Source organism: Nicotiana tomentosiformis, chromosome 8, assembly GCF_000390325.3.
Source record: "Nicotiana tomentosiformis chromosome 8, ASM39032v3, whole genome shotgun sequence".
NCBI lineage: Eukaryota > Viridiplantae > Streptophyta > Magnoliopsida > Solanales > Solanaceae > Nicotiana > Nicotiana tomentosiformis.
This window is the reverse complement of record NC_090819.1, coordinates 31,577,298-31,592,481: the sequence shown is the minus strand read 5'-3', so window position 1 is coordinate 31,592,481 and position 15,184 is coordinate 31,577,298. Positions and strand designations below refer to the sequence as shown.

The following is a 15,184-nucleotide window of genomic DNA, read 5'->3' as shown; positions in this document are numbered from 1 at the left end:
CATTTTGTATTAAAAAAAAGAGTATTCACAAGCTATTGCTTACCTCATAGAGCCGTTTCACCTTATAATGCGTCCTTCTTTCCCCCGGCATCCTCGTTATCTTCACTCTGGAATAGGTAAGGGTATTTAGACTTCATCTCCTCTTCTGCTTCCTATGTCATTTCTTCTATATTCTTGTTCCTCCATAATACTTTCACGGAAGCTACATCCTTTGTTCTCAGCTTGCGGACTTGTCGATCTAATATAGCCACTGGCACTTCATCATATGATAGATCCTTTGTAACTTGTACATCTTTGATAGGGACGACCCGAGAAGGGTCTCCAATACATTTCCTCAACATAGATACATGGAATACCGGGTGGACAAATTCCAATTCAGATGGCAATTCTAACTCGTAAGCAACCTGTCCAATTCGTCGAAGAATTTTGTACGGCCCAATATACCGTGGACTCAACTTACCCTTCTTCCCAAAACGCATAACACCCTTCATCGGCGAGATCTTCAGGAAAACCCAATCACCAACCTCAAATTCCAGATCACGACGTCGGACGTCGGAATAAGACTTTTGCCTGCTTTGTGCCGTCCTCAGTCTCTCTTGTATCACTTTCACCTTCTCAATGGCTTGGTGAATCAAATCTGGCCCATATAATTTTGTCTTACCGACTTCGAACCATCCAACTGGTGATCTACATCTCCTCCCGTACAGTGCCTCATACGGGGCCATTTTAATACTGGAATGGTAGCTATTATTGTAGGCAAATTCTATAAGTGCCAGATGGTCATCCCAATTCCCCTTGAAATCTAGAACACATGCTCGTAGCATATCTTCAAGCGTCTGGATGGTACGTTCAGCCTGTCCGTCAGTCTGCGGATGGAATGCAGTGCTGAGATTTACTTGTGTGCCTAAACCCTTCTGAAAAGACCTCCAAAAGTTAGCCGTAAATTGAGCTCCTCGGTCTGATATAATAGATACCGGCACACCATGAAGCCTAACAATCTCCTTGATATACAACTTCGCATAATCTTCAGCCGTGTAAGTTGTCTTAACTGGTAGAAAATGGGCAGATTTTGTAAGTCGATCAACTATCACCCAAATGGAGTCAAACTTATGATAAGAGCGAGGTAATCCAATAATGAAGTCCATATTAATCACCTCCCATTTCCAGGTCGGAATCTCTATATTCTGAATCAATCCACTGGGTTTCTGATGCTCGATCTTTACTTGTTGACAATTAGGACACTGGGCTACAAATTCTGCAATAGACTTCTTCATGTTGTCCCACCAATACTGCTCCTTAACGTCATGATACATCTTTGTCGAGCCAGGATGGATAGAATATCGGGACTGATGAATCTCAATCATAATCTTCTCTCGCAACCCTGCCACACTAGGCACACATAATCGGCCCTGGTATCTCAGTGTCCCATCTCCTCCGATCTTGAAAGCTGTAATCTTACACTGCTGAATTCCCTCTCTCAATCTTACTAAGGTAGGATCTTCATATTGCCGTGCTTTTACCTCGGCTACCAAAGATGATTCTGCTGTATTCTGTACAGTAACACCTCCGTCATCAGAGTCCAACAATCTGATTCTCATATTGGCCAGCTGGTGAAGCTCTTTGGTCAACCCTTGTCTACCTGCCTCAATATGTATTAAGCTTCCCATTGACTTACGGCTGAGAGCGTCTGCCACAACATTGGCTTTACCAGGATGGTACAATATCTCGACGTCATAGTCTTTCAGTAATTCAAGCCACCTACGCTGCCTCAAATTCAACTCCTTCTGCTTGAAGATGTATTGTAAACTTTTGTGATCTGTGTAGATGTCAACATGGACGCCGTATAAGTAGTGCCGCCATATCTTCAAAGCATATATTACTGCAGCCAATTCCAAATCATGAGTCGGGTAATTCTTTTCATGCTTCTTCAATTGTCGTGATGCATAAGCAATCACCTTCCCACGTTGCATCAATACGCACCCCAAACCTATACCTGAGGCATCACAATATACCACATAACCTTCTGTTCCTTCTGGGAGAGTGAGCACTGGCGCAGATGTCAATCGATTCTTTAGCTCCTGAAAACTATGTTCACAAGAATCAGACCACTGGAACTTGGTAGCTTTCTGTGTTAACTTAGTCAATGGTGCTGATATAGAGGAAAACCCTTCTACAAACCGCCTATAATACCCTGCTAGCCCCAGGAAGCTGCGGACTTCTGATGGTGTTGTAGGTCTCGGCCAATTCTTCACTGCATCGATCTTCTGAGTGTCGACACTAATACCCTCATCAGATATCACATGGCCAAGGAATGCTACTGAGTTCAGCCAGAATTCACATTTAGAGAGCTTAGCATATAACTTATGATCCTGAAGGGTCTGTAATACTATCCGCAAGTGGCCCGCATGTTCCGCCTCCGAACGAGAATACACCAGAATGTCATCAATGAATACGATCACGAACACATCAAGATAGGGCCTGAATACACTATTCATGAGATCCATAAAAGCTGCTGGGGCATTTGTTAGCCCGAACGACATCACCAAGAACTCAAAATGCCCATATCTTGTCCGGAAGGCCGTCTTTGGAATATCCTTCTCCTTAACCCTCACCTGATGATACCCTGAACGCAAGTCAATCTTGGAGAAATACTTGGCACCCTGGAGTTGGTCAAACAGGTCATCAATTCTTGGAAGTGGATACTTGTTCTTTATTGTAAACTTATTCAACTGTCGATAATCGATACACATCCTTAACGACCCATCTTTCTTCCGCACGAACAAGACTGGCGCACCCCAAGGTGAAGTGCTAGGCCTAATGAAACCCTTATCCAGCAAGTCCTTCAACTGTGCCTTCAACTCTCGCAACTCTGCCGGGGCCATCCTGTATGGAGGGATAGAGATCGGTTGAGTGTCAGGCAATGCATCAATGCTAAACTCAATCTCCCTTTCAGGAGGAAGGCCTGGGAGTTCATCTGGGAAAACATCTGGAAATTCATTGACCACGGGGATTAATTGTAGAGTAGGCGGCTTCGCCTCCGCATCCCTAACGCGAACAAGATGATAATGTAACCTTTTGAGATCATCTTCCTTGCCTTAAGATAGGAAATAAACCTACCTTTCGGCGTAGCAATGTTCCCATTCCATTCAATGGCGGGTTCACAAGGAAACTGAAACCTAACCATCTTCGTACGACAGTCAACATTTGCATAGCATGAGGCCAACCAGTCCATTCCCATTATCACATCAAAATCAACCATTTCTAACTCAAATAAATTTGCCGAGGTTTGACGACTACAAATCATCACAGTGCAACCTTTATATACCCTTCTAGCAATCACAGAATCTCCTAACAGAGTGGATACCGCAAGTGGTTTACTTATCAATTCAGGTTCAATGCCAAACTTATTAGCCACAAAGGGTGTAACATATGATAAGGTAGATCCTGGATCAATTAGCGCATATACATCATAAGAAAACACAGACAATATACCTGTAACAACATCCGGAGACGATTCGAGATCTTGTCGACCTACTAGAGCATAGGTTCGATTTTGAGCACCACTCGAACTCGGCACTGAACCTCTACCTCTACCACGACCTGTCGACTGTTGAAAACCTTGTGCTGGAGGTCGAACTGATGAGGAAGAACCAGACACAGATCCAGTCGGTCGAGCCATACCACCACCTCCTCTGTTAGGACAATCCCGCATCATATGGCCAGGCTGTCCGCAAGAATAGCACGCATCGAAACCTCGACGGCACAGTCCAAAGTGGGCCTTGCCGCACTGATCACAACGAGGTGTTGGGGGTCTCGTCTGACTCGTATCTCTATGAAATTGTGAACCTGATGCCCTCGAACTCTGACCTGAACCAGAATAGGTAAATCGATCATACCGAGGCCTCTGAAACTGTGGAGGAGCACTAGCTACAGGTGGCGCCGAACTCCTCGAAGATTGGGGCCTGATACTGCCTCTGAACTCATCAGAATACCCTGCAAATCTTGCCCTCTTATGCTGGCCCCTATCCTGCTCCCTATCTGCCCTTTGCTGGCGCTTACGATCCTCTAGGGTCTGGGCATAAGCCTGAATACGGGAAATATCCATGCCCTCTACCAAGGAGGCTGTTGTGCACTCATTTATCAGATGTGGTCCCAACCCGTTCACGAACAGATGCACCCTATCACTCATCTCTGACACCATATGGGGAGCATACCTTGCTAAAGAATCAAACTGTATACTATACTCTCGTACACTCATATTACCCTGTCGAAGGTTCAAGAACTTATCAGCTCTAGCTCGTCGTATCTCAACTGGCAAGTAGTGACGAAGAAAGGCCTCAGAAAATTCCTTCCACACGGCTGGAGGAGCGTTCGGACCCCTAGATCTCTCCCAACTATCATACCAGAAAACCGCTAAATCCCGTAACCGATAAGAAGCCAACTCTACTGCCTCCGTATCACTAGTATGCATAACCCGCAATGTACGATGAATCTGATCAATAAATATTTGTGTGTCCTCCTTGGGGTCTGATCCGGTAAACACTGGAGGGTCTAGATTAATAAAATCACGAACTCTCGCACTAACCGGTTTATCAGCAGCACCGGTATTCTGCCTCTGAGCCTGAGCAGCTACCAAGCTAGTCAACAATTGCACCGCACTGTGCATATCATGGTCTGTAGTGCCAGACGGAGGAACTGGATGTACTGGGTGCCTCCTAATATCCTCTGGAGGAGACAGAGAGGTATGAGACGGCATCTCACTCTGAGCCTCACTTTGGCCTGCTCTGGCTGGAGGCACCTGAATGTTACCCTCTCCCACAGCTGTATCAAGCCGTTTACTAATTGCTTGCTTCCTAGTCGAAGGCATCGCTGAAATAAAACAAGGTGAATATTAGATATGAACACTTACTACTCAACTCTACGCACGATCTAGATTCAGGAAGAAGGTAACAACCCTAGATGTCACGTAGCCTCCTGATTATAAATGTGGCACGCTACACATCCATAATCAAAACTCTACTAGACACGGCTCATAGACAACCCCTAGGACAGACTTGCTCTGATACCAAGTTTGTCACGACCCAACTGGAGGGTCATGACTAGCACCCGGGCCATACTTGCCGAGCACCAACGTACATTTTATCTAACCTTCCTTATTATCTTTAAGGGCCGACAAGACCAATATAAATGAAAGACATGGATCATGAACATCCAACAATGAAAGATAATGTCATGAACATACGTAACATGGGACGACAAGACTGTCAAGAAACTATATATAAGGTACGAGCTACCATGGTGCCATGAAAGACTATACAACAAAAATCAGCCGACAAGGCATTCCAAACCATACATGAGTCGACACCTGTCTATGAGCCTCTAAAAGAACATAAGTGCTACAACATTACCGGAACAGGGCCCCGACATACCCGATAATGTCTATAACAAAAATGCATACCAAGACCACGGCAAGTCCGGAGAAAGGATCTTGCCAATAACGCTGAACCGGATAGCCTACTGTGATGGGGGAGCTGCGTCTACCCGTCTATTAGGACCTGCAGCACGACATGCAGCGTCCACAAATAAAAAGGACGTCAGTACGAATAAAGTACTGAGTATGTAAGGCAGAATAGCATAAGTAAGAACAATAATGTAAACAGTGATAGGGAATATACAACCTGTGACATCTGGGTACCTCTGAGGGCTACTGACATGAAATACATGATACATACATATATATATACATAAACGTTTAAAACATATGCCTTTGTGGGCATCATCATCATCATATCGTACCCGGCCATAATAGGCTCGGTAAAACGTACCCGGCCATCATAGGGCTCGGTAGAATCGTACCCGGCCACGTGGAGCTCGGTAAAACCCAACTGATCAGTGGTTGCACAATAGGTGCCATACCCGGCCAACTATAGCGCGGCTCGGTAGAGTAAAATAGATACATATATATGATGCATGCTGGACTCATTGGAATCACATTTTGAACCTTTCGAAGTGACGTAAGGTCGGTATCCTTCGTACACGTTATTAGGATTAACTCTTCATCAAGAAACTTATAAGAATCAGGAACTACCAACAACATTGATAATATAAGAATAAGAGAAGTAACATCAATACCAATCGTTTCATAAGAAGGGCAGCAATGTAAGTACTGCTAGCTTCTAAGAGTAGAGTATCTTTGGGAGCTCGTTCATTATATTATGTACAATCGGAGTCGTGCAAAAGAATGAAGGGGATAGCCTCACATACCTTGTATATACTTCCCAACCTCAAGCTATGCAAATATCACGACTCCTTAGTCTACAATAAGACAAATGACACTATCATTATCGTTTAAGCGTCGTAACTATTATGTATCGACCACAACCTATTTTACGATGAAACGGACAGCACCTCCCCTATTTATATGACTTCCCACAAGTCAATACAATCACCAAACAGCCCAAACAACATCATTAATAATCATATTGAGCCTCCAAAACAGTCCACCAACCAACAACATTACTACCAAGCTTTTCGATATATATTTCACAAGTTCTAGCTTCAACGACTTAGCTGCAACTTGGATAATCTTAAATATATATAGAGTAAGAGGTTCCTTACCTTTAAACAGAAAGAACAACTCCAATTTGACCTTAATTTTCCACGAAATATCCCTTCAATTCTGCCACAAGAACAAGGAAGCGAAACTAGCAATTAATTCGGGTTTTTCGGCACTAGAATTACTTTAGAAGACTTGAAATCACCTAGGGTTGATATTAAAAACTTGAAGGTGTATTTACAGAACATAAAGCACTTAAAACAACCTCCCACACGAGCTGGAACAACACAAAAATCAGCAACAACAAGAAAAATAAGAAACTTACTAGCACCACGGGATTCCCGACATTTGATTTGTGTTGTTTGCCCTTTGTTTGGGTCTTGGATCATGAGAGAACCTTGAGAGAATATTTTTAGGGTTATAAGGTCTGAATATACTGAAAAATAATGACTTAAAATGGGGTTGAGTTATCTTATATATGTCCAAATGTCTTAAACCGCCTTTGTGGGCCCCATAGAGAGCAGCTTGGCGCACTCTCGCAAAAACGCGAATATCTCTCTATTCCGAGATCGTATCAATGAACGGTTTAATGCGTTGGAAACTAGACTCATAGATCTTCAATTTGATAGGTAGATCACCCCATAATTCCAAGCACATTGGGAGAAAAATACAGTAACATTTGACCTAAAGTTTAAGTAAAATTATAAACCTAAGTTGCGACAACTTTTATCGACTTTTATTTCATAACTCGCTTGACTTCAAGACTTATGATGCGGATATTATATGATTCAAATACATTAAAACAAGACCTCTTGGGACAGTTAATCACCTCTAGTGTTATCCGAAAATACGGGTTACAACATCCTTGATTCGTTTAACTTCTAATATTTGTTAACCACTCTTATACACCCTTGTATCGTTTAAGACCAATAGGATTAACTTCTTATCATCTCAAAGATAATCTCTTCTTGGATTTACATCGACTAACTTACGACGTGATCTATGGTATGCGAATTTGGTTTGTAACAGCTAGATAAGCCAAACAACCCTTCTCAACCATGTGTTAAGCCTTTATAAAAGAAATAACTCGATTAAATGAAATAACAAGCGAACCCTTCCACTCCAGCTTAGGTAATGCTGGAATAGCCAAGGTAACAGTCTTGGCATGACAATCTAGAATAGCATGATATGGAGATAACCAGTCCATGCCCAGAATAATTTCAAAATCGATCATCTCAAGCAATAGGAGATCTGCTCTAGTTTCATAACCACAGAATGTAATAATACAGGACCGGTAGATCCGGTTCACAACAACAAAATCTCCTATAGGAGTGGACACATAAACAGGAGTACTCAAGGACTCACGAGAAACACCCAGGAATGGAGCAAATAGAGATGACACATATGAATACGTAGATCCTAGATCAAATAATACTGAGGCATCTTTGCCACAAGCAGAAATAATACCTGTAATCACGGAATCTGAGGCCTCTGCATCTGGTCTAGCCGGAAAAACATAGAACCGAGTTGGGGCGCCAACTGTCTGGCCTCCCCCTGGCTGACCTCCACCTCTAGGACGGCCCCTACCCACCTGTCCTACACCTCTGGGTGGTCGGACTACTGGGGGAGCAACTGGTCCGGTAAGCATAGGCTGCTGACCCTGCTGTACTAGTCTACCCTGAAGCCTGGGGCAAAACCTTCGTATGTGACTGGGATCCCCGCACTCGTAACAACTCTTCGGTGCGATGGGCTGCTGACTAAGTGTCTGGCCCTGGGGACGTGAATACCCACTGGGAGGACCCTGAATAGCTGGTGGGCGGTAAGAACTCTCTGGGATAGCATTGAGATAAGGTTGCACTGGAGCACCTCGAGGAGGTGGTGGTGCTGAATATGGGGGTCTGCTGGACTGCCCTCTCACGAACTGACCTCTGCCCCTGGACGGAGCACCTCTGAACTCTCCAGAGTACCTGAACCGCTTATCTCTCATAATCTGCTCTCAGCTCCGCTAACGTACACCCTCAATCCTCCGGCCTATCTCCACAACTCGCTCAAAAGAAGTACCCATCTCAACCTCTCGAGCCATAGTGGCCTGAATACCAGTATGTAAACCAGCTACAAACTTTCGCACTCTCTCCGCCTCAGTAGGGAGTATCATTAGTGCATGGCGAGATAATTTAGAAAACCTCGCCTCATAATCAGTCACTGACATCTGACCCTGCTGGAGCTGCTCAAACTGAAACCGCAACTCTTTTTTTTGGGAAGGTGGAATATACCTGTCCAAGAAGATACGGGTGAACTTGTCCCAAGTCATGGGAGGAGAATCCGCTGGTCTGCCAAGAGCATAAGATTGCCACCATCTACGGGCTTTACCCTCTAGCTGAAAAGTAGCGGAAACAACCCCATGTGATTCTAATATCCTCATGTTGTACAGTCTATCCTTGCAACGATCAATGAAATCCTGTGGATCATCATGTCGCTCACCCCCGAAGACAGGAGGATGTAGTCTAGTCCATCTGTCCAATAGTTTCTGAGGATCAGCGGCTACAGCTGGCCTGGGCTCAGGTGTAGCTGCTGCCACTGGCTGGACTCCACCCACGGGTAGTGCACCTTGGGTCTGATATACAGTAGTTGCCTGTCCATGAGCCTGCACGATAGGGGTTTGTGCTCCCCCGCCTGCCTGAGATGTGGCTGGGTTTTCCGTAAATAAACCGGCCTGAGTCATATTGTCCATGAATCGCAGCATACAACCAATGACATCTTGAAATCCTGGTGCAGAGGTGAAATCCATCGGAGCTGGCTCTGCCACAGGCACCTCACCTTGTTCCTCAATAATAGGATTCTCTACTGGATCCACTGGCGGCATAACTGGAATAGTCCTGGGACGTCCTCCCCCTCTACCATGGGCTGGAGCCCTCCCTCGGCCTCTGCCTTGGCCTCTAAGCAACTAGGGGAGTACCTCTTCCCTGGTCTAGAACCTTATTAGAGCGCGTTCTCACCATCTGTGAGAGAATAAGAGAAGGATATTTAGTATTACATTAATTGCATGATGGAATATAGAGAAAGGTAGTTTCCTAACACCCTATAGCCTTTCGAAGATAAATAGAGACATCTCGGTACCGATCTGCAAGACTCTATTAGACCTGCTCATAACTTGTGAGACCTACGTGAACCTAGTGCTTTGATACCATGTTGTCACGACCCAATTTCACATATAGGTCGTGATGGCGCCCAACACTACAGCTAGGCAAGCCAACTAATAAATTAAGCATACATTGATAAAATTTAAAACCAAGAAAATATAAACCCAAACTCTACCAATGTGTGTGCCAAGACCTGGTGTCACAAGTAAATGAGCATCTAGTATATTATACAAAACTCCAAATATTGTCTGAAATGAAATAGACAGAATGTAAATATAAGAAGAGACACTGGTAGCTGCAGAACGGCTCAGAAAGGCAGCTCACCACTATGCCTCGGAATGACATGGGTATGTGATGACAGGTCCTCCACTAGTACCTGTCTCAGATCCTGCACAAAAAGTACAGCAAGTGTAGTATGAGTACGTAAACAACGTGTAGCCAGTAAGTATCAATCCTAATCTCGGAGTGGTAGAGACGAGATGGCCGACTTTGACACTCACTATGGGTCAATAATAATAACTAAAATAAAACTAGGATTTTTAAATCAACATGATTTACAATAATTTATTTAATCAGCGGAAATAATCAAATTCCTTCAAATGTAACAATTCTAAATATATTAATTAAATTTCTTCAATTTAAATAATTTCCAATTTATCAATTAAATCTCATTTACAGGAGTAACAATTAATTCCTTAACAAGCAAGAATAATAATTCATTAAATTCCAAGGATTTTCCAATTTATTATTTAGCTTCACAAACTGAAATAAATTATTAAAGTATTGTGTAATTATTATTATTAAGCACGATTTTTGCCGAGAACGTACGACCCGATCCAGAGTGTCGTGTACACTGCCGAGGGACGTGCGGCGCGATCCATAGATGCATCTATCCTGCTGAGGCGTTCGGCCCGCTCCACAAGAAAGGAGGACATTTTTTTATGTGCCTCCGGAAGGAGAGTATATTTATTATAAAATAAATTCGGGAGGAGAATAATTTCTTTTAATAATTAATTAATTTAAACAACAAATCAAGCCTATGAGATTTCCATCCTTTAATATCTTTATCTAATAATTCACAATATATCAATTAATATTAATTAATCAAAGAATATAATTTACACAAGTAATGCATGATTTGAGTCCTAAACTACCCGGACTTTAGCATTAATAGTAGCTACGCACGGACTCTCGTGCGTACGTAGCCCTCACAATTAGCAACAATTATTTAATTTTAATCACCTATGAGGTGATTTCTCCCTCACAAGATTAGACAAGAGACTTATCTCGTCTTGCTCCAATTTAATCCACTATAAGGTCTTTTCCACGATTATCTAACTCTGTCTGGCTCGAATCTAACCAAAATAATTCGATACAATCACTAAAAATTATAGGAATCAATTCTATAAGAAAATACTATATTTTTAATAAAAATCCCGTAATTAATTAAAAATTCGTCTGTGGGGCCCACATCTCGAAATCCGACAAAAGTTACGAAATCCGATAACTCATTCAATTACGAGTCCAACCATACCAGTTTCACTCAAATCCGACTCCGAATCAATACCGAAATCTCAAAAATTCATTTCTATGAGATTTCTAAATATTTCCCAAATTTAAATCTCAAAACACTAATTTATGGTCAAAACAATGATATACTTGTATATGTAAACCAAATCCGAGTTAGAATCACTTACCCTAATATTTTTCCCTTGAAAATCTGTCAAAAGTCGCCTCTGCTCAAGCTCAAGTTCGCCAAAAATGGCAAATGGGACGAATGTCCTCTGTTTTTATAACTTACAGCTCTGTCCAGTTAGATCAAGGAGCTCGATCTCGGGAGCTCGATCTTGGGAGCTCGATCTCAAGGAGCTCGATCTTGGGAGCTCGATCTCGGGCCTCAAGCCTGGGACATGGTCATGGCCTTGATCAAGTTCGATCTTGGGTCTTGACCCTAGCCCTCGAGCCTTGCCTTCGATCGAGGCTTCGATACTGAGCCTCGTCCCTGGCTTCGACTCAGGCCTCGATCGTGGGCTCGATATCTGGTTTCGATCTGGGGTTCGATCAAAACCCAGAATATACAGCAGAAGGGAAAATTGCAGCAGCTTTTTAAGTCCAACTTTTGTTCCCTTAACCATCTGAAACTCACCCGAGGCCCTCGGGACATCAACCAAATATACCAACAAGTCCTAAAACATCATATGAACTTAGTCGAATCACATCAAACAACGCTAAAATCATGAATCATACCCCAATTCAAGTTTAATGAAACTAAGAGTTTTTAACTTCTATATTCGATGTCGGAACCTATCAAATCAACTCCTATTGACCTCAAATTTTACACACAAGTCATAAATTACATAACGGAGCTATGAAAATTTTCGGAACTGGATTCCGACTCCGGTATCAAAAAGTCAACTCATCGGTCAAACTTTCAAACTTAAATTCTTATTTTTAGTCATTTCAAGCCTAATTTAACTACCGACTTCCAAATAAAATTTCGAACACGCTCCTAAGTCCAAAATCACCATACGGAGCTGTTGGAATCATCAAAATTTTATTTCGGGGTCGTTTTCTCAAAATATTGACCGAAATCAAACTTAGCACTTTAAGGCCAACTTAAGGAACCAAGTATTCCGGTTTCATCCCAAACACTTCTAAATCTCGAACCAACCATCCCCGTAAGTCATAAATCATTACACGCACCTACGGAAAGTCTTATTTTAGGGAACGGGGTTCTAAAAGTTAAAATGACCGGTTGAGTCATTACAAGTTTCTTCAAAGGTATCTTTATATCAGTTATTTTCCCACTTCTTAATGTTTATTTCAATGCAGTCATTATTTGATGATCTGGGTATTTTATAGTAACATTCTTTTATGAAGATTATATCTTTGTATTTGGGATTTGTTGATTCTTGGAGATTATATGAGTTTTGTATATTCTTAATATTCTGGTTGGTCTAATTAGTCTGATTACCATTTATGTCATATGGGTATGTTGTTGAATATGAACTATTTCTGCCCTTTTTGATTTATGGCTTCTGATGCTACCAATCACTTGTAAAGTTACTTTTAGGACCATTTTTAAGTGTTGGTTGGTAAAAACAATTGTTGTACGTGTTAATCCTACAAGGTGTAGGATAAGACATAAAGATAGTTTCTTCAAAGGCATCTTTAGTTTCAGCTTTAATTTTGGTGGAGGTGAGGTTGATTGTTGTTTCTTGTTTGGCGCTTATTCTAGCTAGTTTGTGAGTAGAAGGCCTCCATTTTGAAGACAATCTAGTGTTGTTTTCTTCTTCTTTGAATTATTAGTATTCTGGATTCCAGATTATTTTTAGTTGCAATGAAATTTTGAGGAAGGAAAGACATTTTTTCACACTAGTTGTTCCTCTTTGATGAGTGAATGAGTTGCTTTCTATTTATTTTACAGCAATGTAATGGAACTTGTTTTGTTTTTATTACAAAGTGAATGGGAGGAGGTTTTGTGCGTTGTATCTCTAATTAAACTATCAATTTCTTTAAGTTTTGGTCTTGTGACCGTACGAGTTTCACGCGTTAGTTTGGCCTTAATTTGTGTTTATATTTGTTTTAATTTTGTATAGATGGCAGATGAAAGTAGAGTAAGTGATGCCTGTTCAACTGAAAGTTTACCTATTACTGAAGATAGCAACACCAACACAATTGATACTCAAGATTCTAAGAAAAGAAAAGCCATGCAACCTAGATCCGATATTTGGAATCATTTTGATAAATTTGAGGTAAATGAGGTCGGTAAAGCAAGGTGTAGATATTGTAAGCAAGCTTATGCTGCTAATACATCTAGGAATGGAATAACAGGATTGAAAAATCATTTGGCTAGATGCAAAGAATACTCACTTAACATTGATAAAGATAATAGTCAAACAAAGATAAATTTTCAATCTTGCCAAAATGATGGAGGATCACTTTGGAAATTTGATCAAGAAGTGGTTAGGAGGGCCTTAATTGAGATGATAGTTATTGATGAACTACCATTTAGCTTTGTAGAAAAGGAAGGCTTTATGAAGTTTATGAGAATAACTCAACCACTATTTCGTCTTCCTTCTCGTAGAACAATAACAAGGGATTGTTATGCAGATTACGGTGAATTAAAGCAAAATCTAAAAGGTCTTTTAGAGAAGTACAACCAAAAATTTGTCTCACAACAGACACATGGATTTCATGGCAAAGAATAAATTATATGTGTTTGATAGCCCACTTCATTGATAGGGATTGGAAGTTACATAAAAGAATACTAAAGTTTTGCCCTATCACTAATCATAAGGGTGAAGAGGTGGCTAAAGTTATTTCTAATTGTTTGCTTGAATAGAAATTAGACAAGGTGTTCACTATTACCGTGGACAATGCTTCTTCAAATGATGTTACAGTCAAAGAATTGTCTAAATGTTAGATATATGGAAAACTAATATGATGAGTGGCAAACGTCTTCATGTGAGATGCATGGCTCATATACTAAATCTAATTGTGCAAGATGGTTTGAAAGAAATTGATGCTTCTTTCACACGTGTTAGAAATATTGTGAGGTATGTGAGATCTTCGTCTGCAAGGACCTTAAAGTTTAAACAGTGTTATGCACATGTAAAAGTAGAATGTACCAAAACATTGTGTTTGGATGTTCCTACTTAGGGAAATTCCACCTATTTGATGTTGGATACGGCACAAAATATTGAAAAGGCCTTTGATAAGTTTCATCTTTTTGATGATGGATTTTCTGCTTATCAATGTTCTCATCTTTGTGAAGATGGTAGTAGTGCAGGTCCTCTTGAATCTGATAATTGGGTGAATGTGAGGAATGTGATAGAGTTTCTTGCAAGATTTCACGAGTTCACTAAAAAAGTTTCAGATTCACATTATGTCACTTGTAATTCTCATTTTGAGGATGTATCTGAACTTTATTGTCATTTGAAAATGTGTTTAATTAGTGAGGATGAGCATTTGAGAAAAATGGCTGAGCGGATGCAAGAAAAGTTCAAGAAGTATTGGGGTGAGCCTGAAAAGATAAATAAAATAATTTTTATTGCTTCCGTCTTGGATCCACGTAACAAATTTGAATATGTTAGCCTTGCACTTGAAGAGCTTTTTGGGGAGGAAAAAGGGAAGAAAATAAATGATGAGGTGTATGCTTATATGAATTATTTGTTTGAAGAGTATCTAAAAACGTATTCAACTGGATCTTGTTCTCAATCTCCATCTAGTTCTACTTCATCTAATAACGCATCTAATACATCTAGTGGGAGTGTTATAACTGTATCATTAATAAGGACAAAGATTCACTTGAAGAAACAAAAGGAAGACAATGGAAGTGGGGGGGTGCTAAATCGGAATTGGATAAATACATTAGTGAAGAACAAGAGCCTTTTAGTGAAGCAATTCTAGTGCGTAAAAAACTCATTTTTTTATGACTACTTTTATTTGGTAATTTAACATTTCTTGATACTCCCAAGTCCCGATC

The 15,184-nt window shown here is 41.1% G+C and overlaps 1 protein-coding gene across 1 annotated transcript; it reads left to right on the top strand.

Moving 5' to 3' along the window:
• Window positions 1-13,295: 13,295 nt before the first annotated feature.
• LOC138897269 (zinc finger BED domain-containing protein DAYSLEEPER-like) lies at window positions 13,296-13,907 on the top strand. Its single transcript, XM_070183231.1, has one exon. The coding sequence runs from the start codon at window positions 13,296-13,298 to the stop codon at window positions 13,905-13,907; it is 612 nt and encodes a 203-aa protein (XP_070039332.1).
• Window positions 13,908-15,184: the final 1,277 nt, after the last annotated feature.

Bases quoted from the DNA above. Each gene is read 5' to 3' on its own strand.
- LOC138897269 (XM_070183231.1), top strand. From the start codon at position 13,296: ATGGCAGATGAAAGTAGAGTAAGTGATGCCTGTTCAACTGAAAGTTTA.